Source organism: Urocampus carinirostris, chromosome 11 (assembly GCF_059441175.1).
Source record: "Urocampus carinirostris isolate Australia breed hairy pipefish chromosome 11, RoL_Ucar_1.0, whole genome shotgun sequence".
NCBI lineage: Eukaryota > Metazoa > Chordata > Actinopteri > Syngnathiformes > Syngnathidae > Urocampus > Urocampus carinirostris.
This window is the reverse complement of record NC_142359.1, coordinates 40,570,360-40,598,249: the sequence shown is the minus strand read 5'-3', so window position 1 is coordinate 40,598,249 and position 27,890 is coordinate 40,570,360. Positions and strand designations below refer to the sequence as shown.

General features: G+C 40.1%; 1 protein-coding gene across 2 annotated transcripts in view; it reads left to right on the top strand.

Moving 5' to 3' along the window:
• The window catches only part of syn3 (synapsin III), a 208,297-nt gene that overhangs the window by 65,667 nt on the left and 114,740 nt on the right, over positions 1 to 27,890 (top strand). For both annotated transcript variants that reach the window (XM_088348464.1, XM_088348463.1), the window contains exons 3-4: positions 7,512 to 7,569; positions 13,680 to 13,771. In XM_088348464.1, coding sequence (XP_088204590.1) covers positions 7,512 to 7,569; positions 13,680 to 13,771 — 150 coding nt within the window. The remainder of the gene's footprint in view (positions 1 to 7,511; positions 7,570 to 13,679; positions 13,772 to 27,890) is intronic.

The window sequence follows — 27,890 nt, the reverse complement described above, 5'->3', positions numbered from 1 at the left end:
GTTTCTGTATCCTTCCCCAGATTTGTGCCTCAAGACAATCCTGCCTCGCAGGTCTACAGACAGTTCTTTTGACTTCATGCTTGGTGTTTGTGCTCTGACATGCAACTGTGGGACCTTATATAGACAGGTGTGTGCCTTTCCAAATCATGTCCAATCAACTGAATTTACTGCAGGTGGACTCCAATTAAGCTGTAGAAAGATCTCAAGGGTGATCAGTGGAAAAAAGATGCACCTGAGCTCAATTTTGAGCTTCATGGCAAAGGCTGTGAATACTTATGTAAATGTGATTTCTTAGTTTTCTATTTTTAATAAATTCCAAAAAAGTAAAAAAAAAAAAAAAAAAACTTTTTCACATTGTCATAATGGAGTATTTTGTGTAGAATTTTGAGATAAGAGATTAAATTAATTCAATTTGGAATGAGGCTGTAACATAACAAAATGTGGAAAAAGTGAAGCACTGTGAATACTTTACGGATGCACTGTATATATATGTATGTATGTATATATATATAATATGTATATATATATATATATATATGTGTGTGTGTATGGATATATATATGTGTGTGTGTATGGATATATATATGTGTGTGTGTATGGATATATATATGTATGTATGTATGGATATATATATGTATGTATGTATGGATATATATATATATGTATATATATATATATGTATGTACATTTATATATTTATATATGTATGTATAGATACATATATGTATATGTATGTATATTTAGCTGGACCAGGATCTGGGTGTAACACTCACAAATGATGTATTCATTAAATCTTCTATGATATTTTGGAATGATGCCTTCCATGCCCAGTTGTTTTCTCGCCATCGAGAACTCATCCATCCATCATATTGGCAAAGTATTTAGTACTTTCCTGCGAGCCAAATATCTAGCAATGTCATGTTGACCTAGGACACTTCCTACTGGCGTGTAAGGAACACTGTATGGGTTGAATTTTGGGGGACTTAGTGTCACATTACATTACTCGATTGTTGTCTTTTTCTACATTTGTTTCATCCATGCTATGTGTGCTTTTGTTTTCATTATTTAATTGCAAAGGGTTTTCAAATACTTCTTGTGCAGATTTGTGGCTGCCATGTGGTTCCACTTGCGACGAGAATCCATCATGTTCAATTACTGCATGTTTTTTTTTATTATACCGGTATTCTTTTATAAGAGCCGTGTTGACTGGCAGGCATGGCCAACATCCATCGCTCCCCACCTCAGGACAGAATTTTCTTAGTGGGCATTCCAGCCGGGTGGCAGGGGTCTCTGGGGAAACTTGGCTCGGTCCTGAAAGGCTCAGCTTCCAGCGATGACAAAAGTTCTACACAGCCCACAAGCAAAGTCTCAAAGACATGCCGATCCGCTTCTTCTTTTGGATTGCTCACTTTAGGACTTTTGCTGCCGTACAATTACTGAAAAGAAGCATATTACCCAAAGATATCTGGATAAAACTAATAATTCGTGAGGTGTTGGTTATATGTAAATACACAGGAAATCTAGCTGTAAGACACAATTATTAAGGAAGTCAATGGGGTAGGATCAAATAATAATATGCTTTTTCCTATTCCTTTTCGTATATGTTACATTAACAATTTTATCTTCACTTGTTTTGTTTTTGTTTTTATTATGTTGAAAATAAACTTATATTCAATCATCTAAACACTTCCGGAACACTTTCGAAAAAGTCCTTTGTAAAGAAGCAACTGGGTTGAATAGGAATTACAGATTTTTATTTTCTGAAGTTTATGAAGCAGTAACTGAAAACGACATAAAATTTTGTTTATAAAATCACTTGAAATTTAGAAGTGTGGTACAACCACCTGCAGGAATGGAGTTGAGGGTTTTACGAGTTTTCTATTTTTTAATTTTTTTATTGTTGTATTATTTTTCTTTTATCACTTGGACATTGAATTTTACTTTTCGCCTGCACGGTTAGATGACGTAGCTATGTGACCTTTTTTACCTACGTGACTTTGTCAATGTTGCTGTGCAAGTTTCCATTTTATTTAGAGAAGCCAGCTCTTTTGGCTGGGCTCCTAAAAAATAACCACCGGTAGCAGCGGAAAGAAGCACTACAGTACTGTCCTGTCCTTGAAAAGGGTGCATAATGCAAAATTTAACTTACAGCAATATATATTTTTCCACATCCCGAAAAAAAAGTTCGTATGTACAGTTGTTCGTAATTCAAATGTTCGTAAGTAGGGGAGCGTCTGTATTATTGCTGGAAACTCAATAAAATGTAACTTGATGACAGGTTTAGGACATATTTGCTAATGATTTGGTTGCCACACTTGGGATTGATGTTGCTTACAGTTATTCCATGCTATGCTAACAGACTTTTTGTGTTTGCTCAGACCTGTGAATGCTTACATGGAACATTGCAAATAACCCTTAACATAGATTTATTTTGTGCCAGGCACAGTCTTAACAGGTCCGAGTCCAGCTTAGTTGTCAGAGAACTGGACCATACTTGGTATAGATGACTTGCGAAAAGAGAGATTTTATCTCATTGTCACGCTCTTTTTAGTCACGGTATAACAGATGAATAGTAAATCTGTTGTGCGTTTCACATGTCACATCTCATCTCATCAGCTGTACCGCTTATCCTCATTAGGGTCGCGGGGGGGCTGGAGCCCATCCCAGCCATCTCCGGGCAGTGGGCAGGGGACACCCTGAACTGGTTGCCAGACAATCGCAGGGCACACAGGGACAGACAACTCATTCGCTCATTCACACCTAGGGACAATTTGGACCGGCCAATTCACCTGAAATGCATGTTTTTGGAACGTGGGAGGAAACCGGAGTGCCCGGAGGAAACCCACGCAAGCACGGGGAGAACATACAAACTCCGCACAGGAAGTCTGGAGCTGGATTTGAACCCACGACAGGTTCCCATGACATGAACTGTGCCGCACAAGCGCTAACCACTGCCCCGCCGTGCTGCCCTCATATGTCACAATGACAATAAATTTTATTCTATTCACAATGACAAATTTGTTGTTAATGTAACATGTAAAATGGAAGACAAAAATAACATTTGTCTCTGGTACTACAACTCATAGTATTGTGATAGTCCATTGGTAAGAGTTTGCCGCTCTCACCACCACGACCAAGGTTTGAAGCCCATCACAACCAAAAATGCGCTCCCAGACTTTAGCCTGTGACAACCTATCACTGCCTTATTGAGAAGAAAAAACTTATGTCATGACCCAGTTTTCTTCAAATATCTTTAGCCAATAGTGACCAATTCAAATGTGAATTGACACATTGGTTAGCCAATTAAATTCCCAACGTAAATATGTACACACAGAAACTGGTGCCCCTACGACCTTAGTGGTTAAAGGATCCAACCAACCAACCATTCAAATCAGCAGAAAGTAAATGTGCGCAAAACCATTCATGATTCAGTTTTACGCACCCTTACTATTTGCAGGTTTGCTCAATCATTTATTGGCACCTGGAAAGATAAGTCAAATATTTACAACTCTTTCACAATGTAAAAAAATTGGCCATAGCAAAATATATTTTAAGTTTTTAGGGATTTGTTCTGGTCGTCTCCAAATGGACACTTTTGGAAATGCCTGGACCAGTGGTTCCCAAAGTGGGCGGTACCGTCCCCCTGGGGGCAGTGGAAAGATCTGGGGGGCGGTGAGGAAGAAGAAGGCGGTAGGGGGTCGGCAGTCCGAAGTCGAAATTTGAACGTAGTGCGGATGTGGTCAATTAATTCCACATATTAATTAACAATTAATTCCAAATTGAATTAATTTAATCTCTTATCTCAAAATTCTACACAAAATACTCCATTATGACAATGTGAAAAAAATGGTCAATCAAACACATAGTAAATCTAAACTGCTGCAATCTGTACATCTGTTGGTTTTGTTTGACTTTTTTGCACTACTGGCAGTTCTTTATAGCTAGCCACTCCTTGCACATCTGTTTCTCTGCACTATTGTACTTACAGTGTTATTGTTACAGTGTTATTGTTACTGTTTACCTGACTTGTTTACCTGACTGCCCATTTTGCACATCTGGTTAGCTGCTCCTCTTGCACTATTTGCACTACTGTAAAATACTATACATAGCCATAATTATTTAGTATATTATTAGTACTCAATACTCCAACTCAATACAACATTTTATTTATATCTGTACATTCAAGGAAACTGCGGGTCAGATGTATCGACATTTCGTTCTGTATACACGTGTACTAGAATGACAATAAAGTAGATCTGAATCTGAATCTGAATCTGAATGTGAAACCGCAAAGCACTGCGTTGTTTTCAAGGTTTCGTGGTGAGTGATGGAGTTTTGACCAACCACAATTGTCACTGTTCGAGTTTTAAAAGCGCCGACCAATCGGAGGCAAGTTTTAATAATAGCACAAGCCAATGAACGCGATTGAAATTTGCAAGCACCGCACTATGCCACACCCACCGTGTGAGCTGATTGAGTGTCATGGCAGACTCCGTAAACATAGTCCCAGATTTAACGAACGTGAAGGCAATGAAGCTTGCATTGAAGAGGGGCGGTACATCACTTGTTTGGACCTATTTTGGTTTTGACGAACCGGACGTGGAACAGAAGAAATGTCTAATGGTGTCCAACACCAAAACTGCATTGTCTGTTAGAGGTAACACTTCTTATTTATGCAAGTTAATGTTATAATAAGAGTAATAAATAGTTGTAGCAGTAGGGTTTATAAGTTAGCAGGAATGGTGGGTTTGAATTAATACTTGAATACGTTTCTTGCACTGATGAACATGCTGCAGTGGCACATGGTAAATTTTATCCCTCAATTTAAAAGTATGTGGATTGTATTTAGTGTGCGATGTTGACCTTTTTATAGTGTGCACAATTTAACAACATCAGAGTGTAACTTTAAAAAAAAAACCAAAACCGTCCATATTCTCCCAACAGTTCAACAACAGCATTTAATTTACGTTGGGTACGTCTTGGATTAGGTTTTTAGGCAAATTTTACAAAAGAGGTAAGGATAGTTAAAGTGTGGTAACAAATTCACTAAAAAAATCCAAGCATTTAAAATCTTAGATTCATAGCTCTGTTTTGTCCCAGTTGACCTGCCAACCCCCCCAGCCGGGGGACTATAGACAATCTGCCAAAGGCTTCAGGCTAGCTATCCCAGGATCTCCGCTACATGTCAGAGGACTTCGATCACTGGGACAAGCTGTTCAGGATTTGCCCTTTGATCTGTTTGTACTAAAACACGGGTTCCATTTCAATGTTCCTCTCCATAATACCCCACGTGTCTTTTACATTATCCTTTATTACGGCTGCTGATGGGGCACCGGTCCATAAGATCTCCCAGCTATTAGACTCAAACCTTTCAGGGCTCATTCACTCTAATTTTGAGGCCGTGAATCATCAACATAACTGACCTACATATTGTACTGCTCGCCCCATTTTGTCCCCTTTTGGTGCCCCATTGACTGGAATGCGTTACCGGAAATCATTAAACGTGTCGTCACTCGGCCATTTCACAGGGTCCCTGTTTTTGCTTGTGTTCACGTGTAAACACTGGGCTCAGACCCAAGAATTCCCTTGTGCCCTGGAATTCTCTTGTGCCCACGCCCATTATATAAACTTTGTTGATATTTTTTTTTGACAGGAAAGTACTTTTTGTGAAGTTCACACACCAGTCAGGTTTAGTTACAGTTAATTACTGTATTTTCTCACTATTAGCTGCAAGTTTTTCATTAGTTATGAACTATAAGGGTTATACAATGATGCAGATAAATCTAAGTGGTAAATGGTCTGTATTATTATGGCGCTTTTCAGATCACTGAAGACCTCCCAAAGCGCTTTACAATGTGCTTTACCCTTACCCCAAAACACACACACACACACACACACACACACACACACACTGATATCAGTGTAAGCCATCCTTACACATTCATCTCTGCGGAGCCGGAAATTGATCCTGCGACTTCATGGTCCCAAGACATGCGCCATGTTTTTCTAGCAACTTTCTGCTACGTTGTGCTCTGTGACACTGTTTTCATTCGCATTAGACAATACAGTTCCATCTAGTGTTCAAATATTACACACTGGGACTTAAAAAAAAGACAAATTACCACACTTCTGAACCTTTTCCTGTATTACCAATATAAAAACATCTGAAACATTAACAACTGTATCTACTTTCCAGAGTTTAATTCAAATAGCTCATTATTTTTAACAAAATATGCATGATTTCGCTTTTGGCAATAATGCTAAAACACTGGCGGCTAGCGGTCATTTCCGCATGCCAGCATTTAGTATTAACTACTAAAGCGAGGTTGGCAGCTTAAGAGAAGATAACCCCCCAAAGCAATGCCAATTAAAGACAAAAAGAGATCCTAATGTATGTGACGATGGGTATCTAGTTTATTAAGCCGGTGGTTGACATTAAATGAAGATATGTAAACAGTATTTTCAGATTTTGTTACGAGTTAAAGAGTTGGCGCCTTGCATGGCTGCATGGCCGCTATTGGTGTGTGAGTGTGTGTGAATGGGTAAGTGTGAAGCACATTGTAAAGCGCTTTGGGAGGTCTTCATTGACTTAAAAAGCGCTATATAAATGCAGACCATTTACGATTTGCTAGAAAAAAAAAGACAATTAAGTCCCCTCGTCCTCTTCAGGGAAGAGAGCAATGACGTTTTGTGCACGTCGCAGGGATGCGATTGCAGTTCTTACCAAAACCATGTGATCTAAAACCTGTGCCAGGTATTGTGTGAAAGAAATATGTGTCTTTTTCTGTCAACTCGCTCTTATATTTGATTTCAAAAGGCATTAAAACAGTCTTTTAAAGTCTTGCCTTGAGATGTAGGAACCTTGTGTTTATACTTATTTTATATTGTTTAGTGCTGATTGCTATTTCATTATATTGTTTACTGTCTATGTTTGTTGCATTTTAAGTGTAGGATAATTCTGTTGCTGGTGATGTGCAATAAATACTACAAGGCTCTATAACACCTGTCTGTTCTTTTCTACTCAACTGACCAAGATTCAATTTTTTGACATACAATAACTTATTTTTAAAGTAACGGAAATAATTACTTTCCCTGGTAACTAATTACTTTTACTATACAGTAATTCAGTTACTAACCCAGTTACTTTCAAAGAAATAGTGAGTACCTTAAACTAAATCATTTTTTAAAGTAACATGCCCAACATTTTTTACTCCATTCATAAGTAAGACAATAACACACTTTTTTTTCAATGCAACACCTCATACTGTATATTGCCAGTCAAAGTGATAAATAAAATGTAGGTTCATACATACAGTATGTAAATCTGACTTTACCCCACCAGACACAAACCTAACCGCACGTCAGTCTGCAGACATATGCATGTGAAAGTTAATCACCCTTCCCCATTATTGTTGTGATGAATGAAAGGTACACAATACTTAGTGTACCATAACCTGTGCATCATTAGACAAATTGTGAGCTTGGTGAATTTAACCTGTGTTTCGTTTCAGGGCCAAGTACTTCAGAGGCAAGAAGTTGAACGGAGAGTATGAAATCCGCGTGGAACAGGTATAATCATTATTAATAACAGTTAAATATTTTACAATTATGACACAAACAGATACATTCTGTGCAGGTTATTTTAATTCTTCAAACCCTGGGCCCCTGGACCTTTGCAAATGCTCACACATTTGTCTAGACCAGGGGTGTCAAACTCATTTTAGCTCGGGGGCCAGACAATAAAAGAAAAAAACATTCTCTCAGGGGCAGGGCTAGTAGATCAGAGAGAGAAAAAAGAGAAAAGGAAATCAGAGAAAGAAAAAGACAAACAGTGGGACAGAGAAAGAAAATTGGTTGCCAGCCAGTTGCAGGGCACACAGAGACATACCACTCACTCGCTTATTCACACCTAGGGACAATTTGGACCATCCAATCAATCTGACATGCATGTTTTTGGAATGTGGGAGGAAACCCGAATTTATTTATTTTTATTTTTTTGTCAGAGAGCAGATCATTTTTCAGAATTATTGTTTAGTATTGAATCGAATTAAATTGAATTGTCTTTGTTGTCGTTGATATCAATATTGTGAAACTTTGTATGTAACAAGATTAGACCAGGGTAAACATTTAATAAAGACTTTAAATATGGTATTCAAGGCAGAGCTGAAGTCCAGGAAGAGCATCCTGACATAGCTTCCTCGCTTCTCCAAATGGCTCATTATCTGCACCGCTTAGCAGTAGGGTTCCGGGGGTGCTGGAGTCCATCCCAGCTATCTTCGGGCAGTGGTTAGGGGGCACCCCGAACTGGTTGACAGACAATTGCAGGGCAAACAGAGACCTAGGGACAATTTGGACTGGGAAGTCAACCTGACATGCATGTCTTTGGAATGTGGGAAACCGGAGTGCCTGGAGGAAACTCGCGCAAGCACGGGGAGAAGATGCAAACTCCAAACAGGAAGGCTGCTCACTGGATTTGCACCCATGACCTCAGAACTGTCCCGAGGACACGCAAATCATCCAGCTGCCGTTCTAAGCGAGAGCTGTGTCCTTTAGTAATAATAATAATAATAATAATAATACAAAGATGAAGACCTCCCAAAGCGCTTTACAATGTGCTTCACACTTTTCCCTTTTACACACTAAGTAACCGATAGCAGTGTCAGCCATGCAAGGTAATTACCTTAAAAGACCATTTATTATTTTGCCATGCAGTCTGTGTAGGATTCACTAAAACTAATTGACAATTTTCTTGTAATTAGTGGCAAACATTTGTGAACATAAACCAACCTTATTTTTTTTCCAGATATCAAACAACATTCACAATATTAAGGCCCAAAATAAATTCTTATTCAAAGTTGAAGGATTCATAGTGAATACATTTTGTGACTGCACAGTAAATTACTCTTTTCACATCCACAAATGGTAACCTTAAATTTGCAATCCTAAAATTCCTGATCATTATTTTTCGTTCGGTTTTCCCCGGAAAATACTTTGAGTTGAGACAAAAGTCCATTTATTATTTTGCCTTGCATTCTGTGCTTGAAAAATTGATATCCTTTAATATTAATCATTATTCATTATAATACATATATGTATTTAACTCATGAGCGGATAATTTTTATGTAAAAAGAAAACAAAATAGAGATTGTTACCCAAAACCAGATTCAGCATGTTTGGCTTGATCTGGGTTACAGACTTGACGTATGGCGTGTCTCAGGCTAAAGTATGACATATATTATTTTAATAAATCATAAAAGAGCATCAGAACATGAAACAAATACATGTTAAATTTAGATTACTGCACAATAAAAAAAACGTGAGGCACATAATATTAAAAAAAAACAAGAATAAAGGAAATATTAAAATTTTCATGAGTGTTTCTGCCTCGCACTTCTTGAAAAAAAATTAAACCATTGACGTCCGCTTTTGCCTGGTTTTGACAATCGGTCTCAAATGCACGAGGCAAACCTCATCATAGTTAGAGGTAGCCCGGCGTGTCAACACTTTTTTTTGGGTGATTCCTTTCCACAAATTCCGAGAAATGTTGCCAAAATGTTTTTAATTTGGGCTGATGGAGTGATGACTGGGTCGTCTTCCTTGTCTCTTAACTACTCCTGCACAGTTGTGTGTGTTTTCTTATTTTTCTATTATCTCTTGCTTTGTTTCAATGGCCAGAAAAAGTCTCTTCCTCTTCTTTTCTCCCTCTCCACTTTTCTCCATTGTGAATGATAGCTCTTTGTAGAGGTACCATACAGTAGACTGTTTACAGAGAGCGAACGGGACACAAAGAGCATGCAATATATTCCCCTTGAGGTACTTTGTAAACTGAAACCTTTGTATGCAGAGACATATTTAAGTCAAGGTATCCATGTATACTGTTTTTTTTGGTAAAAGCTTGATTTCAGATTGCCTCCCAAAGGATTTTTATTCGTCTTTTTTCACTGTCAACGAGGCAACAAACTTAACTCAACTGGCTCGAAGAATTAACCCTGTATCACTTCCTGTTTTCCTTTCCCAGGGCGAATGCAGCTTTGAATGCGTTGCTATGACGATGTAAAAAGCCTCCCGGTCACCGATTGCTCCATCCGTGAATGTCGCCGCCATCGCATGATCATGTTTGTCCGGTTCTTGCTAATAATTGGCTTGCTCGGGCATTTGTGCAGTCAACACATTCCTTTTTTGAAAGAAACTGAAAAGTGTCCTTGAAACAGATTGAGTGTGACCAACACTGAATAAGCCGTCGGCATTTGACCACCCCCTTGCTCGTTCCCCTGCGAAAGAAATGTAATTTGTGTGCAAATTATTTGCACGGATGACTCACGTCGCTGTGACGTGCTGGAGCTATTTCTTTTGTTGTGGATGAAAGCCTGAGCAAAGCAGACTTGGCGCTTCAATGGCCGTTATGCAATAGTATAAATTTGGTGACGGCTGATCAAGTTAAGCAGTAGGTCAACTGGAGGATTTGCTTCCATGTTTTTTGTTTGGATAAAGTAATCAACACAATTAGTGCTTTAGAGCATTGATCGAGCTAAGGCACAGATTTTACAGTGCCGTGAAAATGTATTTGCTCCCTTCCTGATTTCTGTGTTTTTTGCATTTTTATTACTCACACTGTGACTCCCCGAAAAAATTCAAAACGCAGTTTTGCAACGTTTATTCCAAATATTACGGCATAAAAACAATCACAACTTATCTGGCTACTGTGAAAAAGTAATTGCCCCCTAAACCTAGTAGCGAGTTAGGCCACCTTTGGCAGAGATAACAGAAATCAAATATCTTTCAAATATGCCATGTTGGAGGGTTTTCTAACATGAAGTACTCATTCAAGGTCACACGACAGCATCTTAATCAAATTAAATCCGGGCTTTGCCTTGCCGACTCCAGAAGCTACATTTTGCATCCTGTGCTGCTGTGTCTCGGATCATTTTCCCACTGCATGATCCCAGAGAACTTGAGTTTGAGAATACAGACTCATGATCGGACGTTCTTCTTCAGGATAATCTGGTAAACATCAGAATTCATTATTCTGTCTCCCAAAGCAAGTAGTCCTGGACCCGGGTTAGAAGAGTAGCCCCAGACCATCACACTGCCATCACAATGCTTTTCTGTTGTCATGTTCTTTTTGTCAAATGCCGTGGCATTTTTACACCAGATGTAATAAACTGCACACCTTTAAATAACTTTAATTTTCGACTAATCAATCAACAGAATTTTTCTACAAAATCCTTGAAGATAATCAAGATACTTTTTGGAAAATGTGCGACTCTTTGTGTTCTTTGATACCAGCAGTGGTTTGCCCCTGGAGACTCTCCCATGGATGCCATTTTTGGCAAGTGTCTTATAGTGAAGTCATAAACAGTAAATGATTTAGGGCTGCTTTGCTGCCTCAGGACCATGCCAACTTGCTGTGGAAGATCCTGAAAGAGAGCGTCCGGTCATCAGTGTGTGCCCTCAAACTCAAACGCGCTTGGATCATGCAGCAAGACAACAATACGAAACACACCAGCAAGCCCAGCTCTAAATGGCCCCAGAAAAATAAAATGATGGTTCTGCCATGGCCAGGTCAAAGTTATGATTTGAATCCAATTGAGATGCCTCAATATGAGCTCAAAACCCTCCTATACGACCGATTTGAAACCATTTTTCAAATAATCCTCCTCAGCGTTGTGAGAAGCTTTTTACCAATCATCGTTAACATTTGATATCTGTTATCGCTGCCCAAGGTGGCCCAACTCGCTTTTGCGTTCAGGGAGCAATTACTTTTTCACATTGGGCAGAATGATTTTGATCTTTTTTGTTCCTTAATAAATGGAATTAAAAAAAATAAAACTACATTTTGTATGTGCTTGGCTTATCTCTGTGTGATATCAAAATTGGTTTGATCATCTAAAGCATTAGTGAGTGATAAATATGCAAAAAAAAAAAGAAATCCAGCAAGGGGGCAAATACGTTTTCAAGGCACTTTACCTGGAAGTCGCCGCCATGTCTGTCTGGTTTCTTAGAATAGAATAGAATATACCTTTATTGTCATTGTTACAAAATGGGTTAACATATTGTGACAACGAAATTGGGCATGACACTCCAGTTTTACACATTCACAGTGAGGTATGAGCCAAGAAGATAAAGGAACAGAAAAGATACGGTTATAAAACAAGGGGGATAAGGCTATAGTTATAATTTACATGGTATTGACACAAGAAATGTCGGCATGTGGGATGTTACATACAGTGTTATCGTGATACCATTGGTGTCGTAAGGGTTGTGCAATATTGCATTTGGTGCAAAAAGTCATCATAGTGCAAAAAAGATAGTCAGCATGTGCATTGGTGCAAACATAGTCATCATAGTGCAGAAAAAAGAAATGGTCAGACATTGTGCAAGGTGAGCAGTAAACATAGTGCAATCGACATGTGCAAGAACATAGACATGAGTACCATTATATTCGTATGAGGTAGTGTTGGCAAGAGTTTTCCGTTTTTTTGTGCGGTGTCTGTTTTGAGCGGTGAACAAACATAGTGCAGTCAGCATGTATGTGAGTACCATTTTACATTCGTGTGAGGTAGTTTTTTGCAAAAGTTTTCAGTTTTTTGTGCGGTGTCTGTTTAGGGTGGTAATGGCTGTGGGGAAGAAACTGTCGCTGAGTCTGTTTGTTTTTGCTTTGTGTGACCTGTAGCGCTTGCCGGAAGGCAGTGGGTCGAAGAGGTGGTGGCCAGGGTTAGAAAAGTCCTTGATGATGTTTTCTGCTCTGCTGAGGTAGCGAGAGCAGGCAATGTCCTCCAGACTGGGCAGAGAGCAACCGACGATTTTCTGGGCTGTTTTGATGATCCTCTGGAGCTTTTTCCTGTCTGCTGCTGTGCACCCAGCATACCACACCGTAATGCAGTATGTTAGAATGCTTTCCACTGTGGCTTTGTAAAAGGACACCTCCAGCTGCTGTTTGAGATTATTTTTCCTGAGCAATCTCAGGAAGTGCAGTCGCTGCTGGGCCTTCCCTACCACCGCTCTGGTGTTTGCAGACCATGAGAAGTCGTCGGAGACGTGCACACCCAGTAAATTGAAGGAGTGGACTCTCTCTACACAGTCTCCTTTTATGATGAGTGGTTCTGGATTCCTGGCATTCCTTCTGAAATCCAGAATCAGTTCTTGCTGCTACGCTGTGCTCTTTGGCACTGTTTCAGTTTGCATTGGACAATACAGTGCCATCGAGTGGTCAAACATTACACACTGGGGCTTTAAAGAAATTCATTCCCCACTCAGACATCTATATTCTTACACACGTAGTGTGCTACTTAGGACACTTCATTAGCATTCAAACAGAACAAAGTTGGCATTAGCGCCCAGACATGGTCATTTGTCATTTTAAGTAGTGTGTGTGGTCTCCCATCAACGTTCTACATATATTGCATGCTTGTGTCAACGCTTGTTTGAAGTCTGGTTGTCACGGGGAGTCAAAACGAAGGCTGCTGCCCCCTCCTCGAATGTGGGAGGTCCTCGGCTGAGGACAACCTAATTTATCTCAGGTCACATGTTATTTTTACTAATTTTTTTCCAACCACACAAATACTCTGCAAAATACAGTTATGCCATTAAAATGTGTGATGAAAGTGTTATATCTCACAACTAAACTAACAAATTAGTGAAAACAAATATTTCTTTTGACTTTTTTTTTTCTTTCCTAGGCAGAGTTTTCAGAGATCAACATGGTTTCCTATGTGACTTCAGGATGCATGGTGGACATGCAAGTGAACAAGGCTGGGAGCAAAATGGTTAGGTACGGAACAATTATTGCTGATTTCTCCCTTTCTGCTCTCATAAATGTACTTCTTTGTCACGATAACAGTACAGGGGGAATTGTTACACACTTCAGTTAATTGGAAGAAAATTTATTAAAAATGTATGGAATATTTGAGGAAAATATTTTCATTGTACATTTTGAGTAAGTTTATGACAAAGTCATGGCAAATTCAGCATAAAAATATCATTTAAAGTTAGCAGAGATTTAATTGATGTAATTACTCCTGGCTCTGTATTGCACATATGAAATCAAGCACTGTCTGGAATAATAAATCTTCCGAAGGATTTTTGGCTGACCCCGCCTGCTGCAGCGCCAATAGCAGGGGCGCCAATAGCAGCAGCGTTGGGACACGTTTTTTTAAATAGACTGTAAGGTTAAATCCGGGGTCGGTGATGATCAGCTGATCAGAATAATAAAGATGACTTCATCCTCCTCACTTAAAACCTCGTCTTACACTTGATGAGTTTTCCAGAACTGGCATGGAGACCAAGCAAGCAAAATCGCTAGACGATTCATCATGAATCTTTTGGTTGACATGCCGCTGGAGACGGTTATAATAGATGTCATTTGAAATCTGATAAATCATAATTCATCTCCACTTTCTATTTTGGTATTTGTTTTTAGAACATTTGTGTCATTCAAGGCTTCAGCTTCAACTTCACCCCACAGGAAGTCAAATAACCTATTGAAACAGGCAGCCTGGAATAGAGCAAAAAATAAATCACATAATGTTTAGATAGCGATCGGGTTGTGTCGCTCTGCCCTCATCCGAATTGACATTCAGGTTTTTGTTGCATAATTTGGGTGTTATCGCCGTAATGCTAGAAAAACCAAATAGGATGCAGATGGTGTGACTGCCGCCTTATTGGCCAGCAATGGCCCTCATTGTCAAACTGCCATACTTTATGACTCTGCCCTTGTCTACAAATCATGCTGAATTGCAGTGAAAGGTTGACCGCAAACCATGCAAGTTTCAAGCCCTAAAGTGAGTTGAAAAATTCCAATGCAAAGAAATCCCTCAACGACACTAAAAGGCACTTTTGTTGGGGATTATGCGCTCATACAAAGTTGTTCCTGGGTATCATTTTATTCATAATCGGAGGAATTTCAACCAATAAAGCAAAGTCATAACGCTCATTTTCCACGCACAAACAAAACACCTTTCCATCTGCAAGAGAATATACCGTATTTGCACGACCCTAAGGTGTACATTAAAGTCTCTGATATCGTTATGATGCGCGCTGTGTGTAATGCAAAGCAGCGGACGTAGCTGAAAACACGATTAAGCTTCTGTTCACACTGCAGAGCTTAATGCTCCATTATGTTTTAGGGGTTAAATCTGATGCTTTTGTGACATTGTTCACATTTCCAACTAAATGCGACTTCTTTTGTGACTTTTAAGCATCACTTGTTTGATTCCCCTCATATCCCGCTTGCATGGAAGAGGACACTTGAGGTCACATGCATTGCATTTTTTGTGGAAGTACTAATGGCTGCTAACGCCGTAGCGTATCTAGCAATTTGAAAGTTACTGTTCTACCAGAAGCTGAACAGGTTTGTCCCCCGAAATATGAATTACTGTAAATCCAAAATCTCCCTTTCCCTCCATTGGATGCTTTCAGTGTTTTCATCTGACATTTTATGTTGATTTTGTACGCTACGTAGACGAACATGTAAACCAAGCAGCCACGAGAGAAGTAAAGATTACCTAATTAAAGGTTTTTAAGTGGAAGCTGAAAAACTAACTCTGAGAGGTTTTTGTCTGTGTGTTTTACTTTTTAGAAAATATTTAAATAAACCACAACCGCCGTATTTTTAAATACGCACACTTGTATGCTTGTCTGTGTTTTAAATTGTTGGTGTGTCGAAAAATCCCCCCCCTGCATGAAATGTCCACCCTCGCGCAAACATTACTAAAACGTCTTTGTATCTAATTTTTGAGGAATGTAATAGAAGAGTAAAGCACGGAGCACCTTGTATGCGCGAGGAGGGACATTTCATGCATAGGGAAAGAGCGGGCATTTCTTAGCACAACAGCGAGGGAACCAATGCCCTATCGTGCAGTGAGCCCTGTGTATTGTTAAAAAGAGAAATAGAAACCAGCTTACGGAGACTGCATCTTTTAACAAGGTGTGTCCTATGGTTGTGAAAATATGGTATGTTCAGTAGCCTTGGGCTTTGGCACAATAAGTCTAGTCGTGCTTTTTGGTAGGCTTCTTAAACGTCAGTGGGTTTTTTCTTTCTATAAAAGACAACTGAGTCAGGTTATCACTGTTATTAAACCTGGAGTACCGTATTTTCCGCACTATAAGGCGCACCTAAAAGTATTATTTTTTTTCAAAAGCTGACCATGCGCCTTATAACACAGTGCGCCTTATATATGGCTCAATATTAAATTCGCAAGGTCTCGCAACTACGAGAAACAACCGCCGACTCCATTTTTCGCGCTGTGCATACTGGGAAATATTAAACGATTGGTAGTTGCCGGGGCTCGTGTTGTATTTGTTTACTAAGTGGCAAAATGGCTACCCCATTAAACTGCTTAATTCATATTCAACAAATACAGTATTTGTCTGAATCCAGGGTTATGACTGGTGAAGATGTAAAGCACAATTTACCTTAAACAAACGCAGAATTATTCAGAATGTCACGTTTGAGAGAGAGAGAGAGAGAGAGAGAGAGAGAGCGAGCGAGATTCTCTTTCATACGTGCATTTGTATAAAAAATGGCTCCTGTTAAGAGACACGCGTACAACGCCGAGTTTAAACTCAAAGCGATCAGTCACGCAGCACAACACGGCAATAGAGCGGCAGCGAGAGAGTTAAACTTAAATGAATCGATGGTACGGAAGTGGAGAAAGGATGAAGATAAGCTCCGCCAAGTAAGGAAAACTCAACAAAGTTTCCGTGGCAATAAAGCAAGATGGCCAGAGTTAGAGGAGACACTTGAACAGTGGGTTGTTCAACAAAGAGCGGCAAGCAGAAGTGTCAGTACGATAACTATACGTATGAAGGCAACAGCGCTGGCACAAAAACACCGGACGTGTTGGATGGCCCATTCACTGAGATATGGTCAATTCGAACACAGCAGAAGAAGAATTCGAGGGATTCGTCGATGAGGAGCTTATAGAGTGATCTTTGTTTTTCTTTTGTGTGTTTACGTTTTACATTTTACAGTTATTATGTTATTGCTTTGCACTCGTTGTTTTTGCACATTACGAGTGTCACTTTATTGCGATTGCACTAACGTTTCATTTAAAATAACAGTATCAGACGTTTTTTTCTTTGCGTGTTGACTAAATGGACAAAAAATAAAATGATATGTCGATGTTGTTCAAAGATGTTAAAGATGTGTCACGAAAATGCTTTACCTCAGAGAAAATAATAAAACGGCTGTTTATTTATTTTGGGAGTGAATGGAGTTGTGGAAAGCTTGTTTGTTAATAAAGTTTGACCTTTTTGAATGGTTTGTTGACATTCCCTTGAGCGTGGCAACATCTAGAGGTTGCATAAAGTAACTACATTCTCTACTGTAGTCAAGTCGTCACATTTATTTACCGTAATTAGCCCTTAATCCCAAAAATGTTTCGAAGGACTGCACAGGATTACAATTACAAAATTGCACAATTACCTGATCTTAAACCAGCATGCACTTATAGCGCCTTATAATGGGGTGCGTCTTATGTATGGCATAAGTTTTAAAATATATCATTCATTGAAGGTGCGCCTTATAACATGGTGCGCCATATAGTGCGGAAAATACGGTAATTTGTGACTTCCATTTGTATTTCAAAACAGTCAAACCGATGATTCCTTTCCTCATGTGTGTTTCGATTCAGTTTTATTGGGTTGTCCAGGCAAGGAAATGCATCTGGCCTGCATCGCTTTCCTGGACTAAAAATCCAACAATAATATAATGGCATTTAAAATATGGCTTCAAATAGGAATGTAGTTAGTTTTTAGTGGCCCGATCTCACTTCTTTTTTATACAAACCGGCCAAGTCCTTTTCATCATTCTGTCCCATGATATTTGTGATGTAATTCAAAAATTGGTTCATTTGATCTCACAATTAACTCCAGCTGGTCAGTAATAACAAAAAGGCCGGGCTGTGGAAAGTTGCGCGACCCTGGAAAGTTTCTACCCCTTACTATTTCCCCTCTGCCTAGGCTTTGCTGAGGAATCTAACAGTCTTCTGGGGAGCATAATAGAAGAGAAGTATTGATTCAATGTCGGGGCTTGGGCTGTTGATCAATGCAGTCCAGTCTAGTTTCCTAATCCTCTTAATTTCTGAAAGAAAAGACAAAGTACTTCTGGTTTACATCTCTTTGTCCAATTTTGGTTTTGATGTAATGCAAATATTGGTTCATTCCCTTCCACAATGAATTGATCCGAATGCGCTCATTTCAGCCAATCAGAAGTCGAGGCGGACTACAGCCTTGCCCCTTTTTGTATCACACCCAATGCATGCTGGCGGTTTCACCATTTCAACCAACTCAACATGCATAGGATCGATGGGAACCGAAACAAAGTTATTTGTACTACAGTGTTATTTTTATCACGCTGCTGTTGAGTCGGTTAGTTGTCAGTGAGAGTTGAGTGTGAGTTAGCTTTAACTGCAGTTTCTTTGAGTATACCACTCTGCCCTCGTTAGCATACCTTGTTAGCACAAAACAAATACAAGCGAAGCTGGCATTTTTTAATTAAAGTAAAACTTGTAAATGTTGGAATAAATAGGATGTGCAAGTCGTGATCCGGTGTATCGGGTTTGTGAGGCTTATGATGTAGTTTCCATATGTTCCTTGGCAGGACTCTGAACGGGTGACACCACTTGTTTCGGTAATTTGATGTACCAGGTCACTCATTTGTAAATCCTCTGTACACAATTATCTCTCACAAATCTGAATCTATTTCTATGTGTAGTTGGTACGGGGCTTCTGACTTCCTCATAGATCGCCAACATTTAGCATCCACGCTTAAAAGGTTATTAGCGTCTTTGGAGGCCTTGATGCAGTGAATATAACTCTGTATATAATACTGTGATTGAGACGCTTTACTACTTTCTTTTGAGAAAAACTTGCACAATAAGTAAGAAATAATATAGCTGCGATACCAGGAATAGCAAATAAAGAGTCACTTAATGTTATTTCGGCCGCTCTGTTTGCTGCGCGTGGGATACATGGTCACCGTAACTGGTGGGCGTAGCTTAGCGCTTTCTGACGGATCTATTAATTTCTTCCATCTGGACATTATTTCAACCTGTCAGGACTACCGAAAGTTGTGGCAGTCCTGACCTATCTTGGTGAATTTAAGCTTGTGCCCCTTACTTTTCCGCCTCGAGTTAGGCTTTGCAGAGGAATGGGACAGTCTTCTCTAGAGCATAATGGAAAGGGATGCGGGAATAATGTACTTGAGCCGAAGTCTGGGGTTGGGCTGTTAATAAAGGCAATTTAGTGTTATCTAGTTGCATGTAGGGGCTATACCATTGATGCAATGCCAAATGATTTAAAACTAACTGAGTAGCTTGTGGAGAAGTTCTGAAAATAGCCCCTCTGGTGTGATTTTCTAAGAAATTAGATTTCTAACTGGCATGAGTAATTAAGTCAAGTTAAATCAAGTCATTTTTATTTGTATAGCCCTTAATTACAAAGAGTCTCAAAGGGCTTCACAGGTTTTTACACATGAGAAGTTTAGGTTATTCATATGCTATAGAGTAGAAGTGAAATGAAATGAAATGATCTGCATTTATATAGCGCTTTTCAAGTCGATGACTTCCCAAAGCGCTCGAGCGCCCGAGCGCTCTACCTCCTGAGCTAGTGAGTTTTAACCTTAGATTTAAACATTTCCACTGAGGTTGCAGATCGGATTTTAGGGGGAAGAGCATTCCACAACACCGGTGCCCGGATGGAGAACGCTCTCGAACCAGCGGAACACTTCTTGGCTCTTGGGATCACCAGAAGACCGGCGCTCTCAGAACGAAGGCTTCGGGCCGTAACATAGGGGGAAATCAAATCTGAAAGATATGAGGGGGAAAGTCCATGTATGATTTTGTATAATAATAAGAGAACCTTGAAATCACATCTTAGGCTAACAGGGAGCCAATGACGGTTAGCCAAAATTGGGGTGATGTGATCGGACTTTTTTGTCCTAGTTAAAAGCCTCGCTGCGGCATTTTGTACCAGCTGAAGACTCTTGAGTCTGGTCATCGGGAGACAGGAGAGTAGTGCATTACAGTAATCGAGACGGGAGGTAACAAACGCGTGAATTATAATCTCCGCATCCGACTGAGACAGTATAGGACGAATTTTAGCAATGTTACGAAAATGGAAGAAAGCGGTTCTAGTAATTTTCTTCACATGTGTTTGAAAGGACAGATCGGGGTCAAATGTGACACCTAAATTTTTAAGTGAGTCACTCTGTGTGATGTGACATTTGTCAATGTTCACAGCAGTTTTAGAGAATAAGTCGCGGCATTTAGATGGACCAATAACTAACATTTCGGTCTTTTCAGAGTTAAGACGCAAGAAATTGAGTGACATCCACTCTTTTATCTCAATGAGGCAGGCCTCCAATTTTGCACAGTTTAGTGTGGCAGATTCCTCCATCGGGAGATATAGTTGAGTGTCATCTACGTAGCAATGGAAACTGATATTATACTTGCGAATAATATCACCTAATGGAAGCATGTAAATGCTGAAAAGAAGGGGGCCAAGCACTGAACCCTGCGGAACACCACAGGTAACACTAAAGGGCTCAGATGTCATTTCGCCATATTTAACACAGTGCGTCCTATCTGAGAGGTAGGATCTGAACCATAAGAGGACGTTTCCTGAGAGACCAATCCATTTTTCCAACCGTTCTAGTAAGATATTATGGTCCACTGTGTCAAAAGCAAGCACGGCAGCGCAGTGGTTAGCGCGTGTGCGGCACAGTTCTGAGGTCGTGGGAACCTCCTGCGTGGGTTCAAATCCAGCTACCGGCCTTACTGTGTGGAGTTTGTATGTTCTCCCCGTGCTTGCGTGGGTTTCCTCCGGGCACTCCGGTTTCCTCCCACATCCCAAAGACATGCATTTCAGGTGAATTGGCCGGTCCAAATTGTCTCTAGGTGTGACTGAGCGAGTGAGTTGTCTGTCCTCGTGTGCCCTGCGATTGGCTGGCAACCAGTTCAGGGTGTCCCCTGCCCACTGCCCGGAGATGGCTGGGATGGGCTCCAGCCCCCCCGCGACCCTAATAAGGATAAGCGGTACGGCTGATGAGATGAGATGAGATGAGGTGTCAAAAGCAGCACTAAGATCCAGCAGCAGCAAAAGTGATGAAGCCCGTCCATTGCCCGTAGGAGATCATTGGTTACCTTAATCAGAGCTGTCTCAGTAGAGTGGTTAGCCCTGAATCCTGATTGCATTGATTCAAAAAGATTGTTCTCGGATATGAAATCATTCAGCTGCTGTGCCACTACTTTTTCAAGTACTTTAGGAAGAAACGGTAGGTTTGACACAGGTCTATAATTACATAAGCTTTCTGGATCAAGGTTGGGTCGTTTCAGTGTGGGTTTGATAACGGCGGACTTAAAAGCCGCTGGAACTACACCTGAGGAGAGTGATATGTTTATATTATTTAGAACTGAAGGTGCAAGGACGCCAAAAAGACTTTTAATAAGTGAACCTGGAAGCGGGTCGAACTGGCAAGTCGTCGGTTTGGCCATATTCACCATCTGTTTAAGATTATCGAGTGACAGTTCACTAAAACGGGACAAATTCCCTGGACAGCCACCATGTCGTGCATCTATACATTTCAGCGCTTTAGTATGTGTTGTATTAATACTGTCTTTAGCAATTTCTTCCTGTATGCATTGAATCTTCTTAGCAAAGAAGACCATTAAGTCATGGGCTGAATGGGTGGAACTATCTGGGAGAGTCTGTTGCCTTGTAAGCGATGCTACAGTGTCGAAGGGGACTTAGGGATTGTTCTTTTGTGACGCAATCACCTTCGAAAGGTAGGCTGATTTTGCAGAGGCAACGAACGCCTTGTAATTTTTAGAGGTATGAGGAATAAATTTGAGCGTTTTTTCAGAATTGAGCGCGACACCGCCACTCTTCTTCAAAGGGCGTGCTACATGGCTGCTCACATAGTCTTGAGGAGAAGCCTCATTTAGCGGTAAAAACTCATCCGGGCGTAACAAAGTTTCACAGAGACCGATACAGTTAAGTTTATAATCGCGAATAATATCAACAAGTAAAGCTTTAGGAGCAAGCGATCTAACATTTAAAAGACCAAATTTTAGCTTTGCTGAATCATTTAACTTAGCTGTTTTTGTAGAAATCGTCACAAGATGTCGCCGTTTGGGTGCGTTGGGCTTAAGGCGTCGGTTGACCCGCAAGATCGATGAAGAAAAAATGGTTGGTTTAGACACATCTTCGTGTCTTTCTTGCTCCTTCGACTTCACACGCTTCCCTGCACGACAGCCCCGCTTCTGCTTTCTGTCTTTGCGCCGTCTTCGTCTTTTCTTAGGTGGAGTGGCTAGCCATGGAGAACCCGAGTCCCTTTGAAGCTAGTTCGGGATATCATGGGTGGTATAAAAGGTGCCCGAAGAGTCGAAATTTAGACGCCCACCCAATTGAATAAGTTCCTCCCGACTATAAGTCTTATTGGCCACGCATGTGTTCAAAATGGAAAGCAAAAAAGATAGGAGAAGGATAGTAAATAGCAGGTTAGCCGGATAGCAACTAGCCGCCGCAATGTAAACACGCGCCGCCATGTTTAAATACATGATCAGTTCTTCTGAAATTATTTTTAAAATTAGTCTATATGTGTGTGTCTATACAGTTATACCTCTACCTTCGAATTTAATTCATTCCGGCAGTAGATTATTTGTAACCTGAAAAATTCGTAAGTAGAGGCGCCTTTTCAATGTAAATTCGCTAATCCGTTCCAAGAAGTATCTTTTATATATATATATATATATATATATATATATATATAAACATATCAAGGTGTTAGAATGTCCAAGTCAAAGTCCAGACTTCAATCCAATTGAGAATATGTGGAAAAAACTGAAAACTCCTGTTCAAGTCAAGTCAAGTCAAATTTATTTATATAGCCCTTAATCACAAAAATGTCTCAAAGGACTGCACAGGAATACAGTTACAAAATTACACAATTACCTGATCTTAAACTAGCAAACCAGCATGCGGGCAAGGAAAAACTCAAAAACCTCAGTGTGAGGAGAAAAGAGAAACCTTGAGAAAGGACCTCACATGTGGTAATTCCCCTTCCAGGATTGAACAGGGTGAATTACAATTAGCATTACTGTACACAGAATAGTAAACACTAGGTAAGATGTTGAAAATGTCCGGAAAGAGCATGACATCAACGACGACGCCAGCTGGTAAATGCAGGGGTTGACATGCTGCAGGTCAGACCCCGGTCCGCTGACCCATCCCAAATCATCCTTCTCCTTCGTATCAGCCAGGCAGGCCTCAGAAAAAGACAGGACAAAACAGAATACGAGGTGGGCATCAATCATATGCTTTGGAATAGAAGTGTGTCTTAAGCCTCAATTTAAAAACTTCCGTTGAGGTTGCAGATCTTATCTCCAGAGGCAGGGCGTTCCACAACACCGGGGCCCGGATGGAGAACGCTCTCGAGCCCGCAGACTTCTTGGCTCTCGGAGTCACAAGTAGACCAGCATTTTCCGAGCGCAGACTCCGTGAAGGAACATAGGGGGAAATCAAATCGGAGAGATAAGAGGGTGCAAGCCCATGCAAACATTTATATGTTAATAAGAGAACCTTAAAGTCACATCTTAAGTGGACTGGGAGCCAGTGCAAGTTGGCCAATACAGGTGTAATATGCTCAAACTTTTTAGTCTTAGTCAAAAGTCTAGCTGCCGCATTCTGAACCAGCTGCAAACTTTTAATGCTAGACATCGGGAGACCAGAAAGCAATACATTACAGTAATCAAGCCGAGAAGTAATAAACGCATGAATTAAAATCTCTGCATCTGATTGGGACAGCATTGTATGAATCTTCGCAATATTACGGAGGTGGTAGAAAGCTATTCTAGTAATATTTTTCACATGTAACTGAAACGACAGATTAGGATCAAATATAACACCTAGATTTTTGACCGAGTCACTATGGGTGATATTACATTTGTCTAGGTTCAGGGTAATGTTTGAAAACAAATGACGACAGTGAGCTGGACCAATAATCAACATTTCAGTTTTTTCTGGGTTAAGGCGTAAAAAATTATTTGACATCCATCTTTGAATCTCAGTAAGGCAATCCTCCAGATTTCTAAAACTTAAATGTCCAGTTTTTTCCAGTGGCACATACAGTTGAGTGTCATCTGCATAGCAATGGAAACTAATATTATACTTGCGGATAATGTCACCAAGCGGGATCATATAAATACTAAAAAGAAGGGGGCCAAGTACAGAGCCTTGAGGAACACCACAAGGGACATTAGATTGTTTAAAGGTCATATTGCCATAGTTAACACATTGCATCCTGTCTGACAGGTAGGACCTAAACCACGAGAGTACAGTTCCTGAGATACCAATGCGTTCTAGACGAATCAATAATATGTTGTGGTCGACCGTATCAAAAGCAGCGCTGAGATCCAGCAGCAGTAACATTGATGAGGCACCAGAATCTATTGTTAAAAGGAGATCATTGGTTACTTTTGCAAGGGCTGTCTCTGCAGAATGATTTGCTCTAAATGCTGACTGGACAGTTTCAAAAAGGTTATTTTCTGACATGAAGTCATTTAGCTGCTGTGCAACGACCTTTTCAAGTAATTTCGCAAGAAATGGCAGATTTGACACTGGCCTATAATTACCTAGACTTTCTGGGTCAAGGTTAGGTCGCTTAAGCGTGGGTTTAATGACGGCAGACTTGAAGGCTATAGGAACAATACCCGAGGATAGCGATATATTAATAATATTTAAAACTGATGGTCCTAAGATCTCAAACAGATCCTTCACCAGTGAAGCTGGAAACGGATCAAGCAGGCACGTAGTTTGCTTGGCCCTACTGACCATCTGTGTTAGATTATCAAGGGACAATTCATTGAAACTGGAGAATACCTAGCACCTCACAAACGCTTTCCATCCAACCTCACTGAGATTGAGCTGTTTTGCAAGGAGGAATGGGCAAAAATATCAGTTTCTCGATGTGCGAAACTGACATACCCTAAGCGACTTGCAGCTGTAATCGCAGCAAAAGGTGGCGCTACAAAGTAAGAACTCAATGGGGCTGAAAAATTTCACACCCACTTTTCGTTTTTTATTTGCTAAAAAAGTTTAAAATGTCCAATAAAGTGTGTTCCACTTTATGATTCTGTCCCAGTTATTGTTGATGCTTCACAAGAAATTACAGTTTTATACCTTTGTTTGAAGTCTGAAATGTGGCAAAAGGTCACAAAGTTCGAGGGGGCTAAATAGTTTCGCAAGCCGCGGTGTGTGTGTATATATATATATATATATATATATATATATATATATATATATATATATATATATATACCGTATTTTCCGCATTATAAGGCACACCTAAAATCCTTTATTTTTTTCAAAAGCTGACCATGCGCCTTATAATACAGTGCGCCTAATATATGGATCAATATTAAGTCGCAAAGTTTTGCAACTAAAGCAAGCAGCCGCCGACTAGATTTTCCCCTGAAGGCGAAGTCATCCGCGGTGTACGCTGGGATTTATATACCGGCGTTTCATTTCCTAACCAATGTGTCAATCATCATTTGAATCAGTCACTATTGGCTAAAGTTATTCGCAGGTAAAGGGGGCGGATCCTTTTTATCATTTACAGGCTCACAAAGGCTAAAGGAGCGAAACAAAGCCTGCAATTGGCCGAAAAAGATGAATGTGAATCACATGTTGGGTTGCACTACAGCATTGAGAAAACATTTTTTACTATTCTGTATTTGTAAATATTTTACTCTCCTGGATTTACTACACTCATGGTTGTAAGAAGACCATGGTTACGTATCATTAATGAACTTGAAGGCTGCAAGAGAACTTAGGTGAGCTATGCGGATTTATATTTTCCCGGTATCTTGTTTTAGAACGATCTTGATGTTTCTGTGATGAGTCTATTTTTAAACTAAATTCAATTCAAAGTGTTTATTGTCATATGCACAGTAAAGAACCCTGTTTCCCTGCACAATAAAATTCTTACTTTGCTTTCCACACAGTTGCCAGCAAATAATAAAATGGAAACTAAGAAATGTTTGTTTGGTGACATAATTTGGACAGGTAACTTAAAATTAGTTTTACCTGGTTATATCAGTATCAGAAATTATTTTCCCCCCATTTTATTAACACTCCACTTATTGAAACATGAATAGTTTGTTTGTTTGTTTGTTTGTTTGTACATGATTCAATTGTTTGTTTGTTTGTACATGATTCAAATTGAATCTTTTCTTCCGGCGCCGTCACGAATGGCAGCCACTCCAGCAGCTCCCGTGTTATTTTCGATTGTTTTGTTCTCGATTGTTCTCAGCTCAGGGATGCTGCTGGAAATGTGAATTTCCCTTCGGGGATGAACAAAGTATCTATCTATCTATCTATCTATCTAATACGGACACCGCATCCGCACGTGTCTACGACACGTATTTGCTTCTTTGCAAGCTTTCGGAATGTTAAGGGGGTAATAAGTTTGACTGAACTATCTGACTGTTTTGTCGACGTTCCCTCTGTAGCGCCTTATAATCCGGTGCGCCTTACCTCCGGGAACGGTGCATTCGCAATGATCGCAGCAAGGCTTGAGGGCTAGGACCTTAGCTTGGCCTTTTGGCTGAGAGTAAGTGTCCCGGCTCCTAGGCTTTGTAGCGTATTATGAACTGACCGATAACGGATAATGGATAATGAATAACGAAGATAGAACAATAACCCTTAAACCCCCCCCCCCCCCGGTGCGCCTTATGTATGGAAAATATAGGACCAAAAACTATTTTTTGGGGGTGCGCCCTATAACCCGGTGCGCCTTATAGTGCGGAAAATACGGTGTATGTATATATATATATATATATATATATATATATATATGGCTAAGCAATTTTCTTATGGCCTGTGTATGGTAGTTTTCTAGAAAATTAACACCTCGGATTAAGTCTTTTAGCCTTGACCATTTGAAATTGTGAACTGAAACCGATACTCGCTAACTCGAATGCTGCTAAATTCCGTGAGCTGCTGATTAGCCAGCTGTCAGCAACTTGCCTTGTGATCATCTGCTAGTTTTGCTTTGTTATGGACACAGAATACCTCATCTTTATTTACAGCGCCTTGAAGGACCCTGGAGCTGCACGTACAAGAGTTATACAGCTCTTGTTTTTTGTGTACGCTGCAATGAAAGACTGTTTTATTTTTCATCAAATAAATGGGACTTGACTTGTGCCGTCTGGCCACAAAGTAGACCAGAAAGCCACGAAAGCAGCAGTTTGTTCAGAAAAATTAAACATGTCAATTAATTGGTCATTTTGCTGTTCATTGAGCTTGCTTTACTGCATATGGCATTCGTATCTGTTGGGACCACATAAAACGAAGTAGCCTTTGGGAGTCGTTCTGCTTTGTAGTGTGATATATCAGAATTCAATAAAACACTACTTTTATTGTGCCTAATTAAGACCGGCTCGGTAAAGGACTGCTACCGAGACTGCGGATACTCATTTCGACCGAGCTGGAATGAAACTGAATCAATTTCAGCGCACTCAGCTCGTGTTTAATGGCACTTAAAAAGTTGCTTTACAACGAATTTGTTGGATGTGGAAGACACCCCCTTAAAAATACTTTTAGAGATCGAGCAAAAAAACACACCCAAGATGTTCTTTGGTCTCAGAGGCAGGTGCACAAAGATACATTTCTGATGCTGGTGGACTTGGGCTCAACTTTTTCCCCTCAGAGTGCGATTGAAAAAGGCAGATTGATTTCATAAGAAGATCATTGTCTGATTCTGTAATTATCAGTACCGATTAGTCACCTCAGGTGACAGCTTACCGCAGGGGTCAGGAATCTATGGCTCGCTTCAAGGCTCGGAAATAAAATAGGATTTGTATAAATGTTTAGTATATTGATAAATGCAG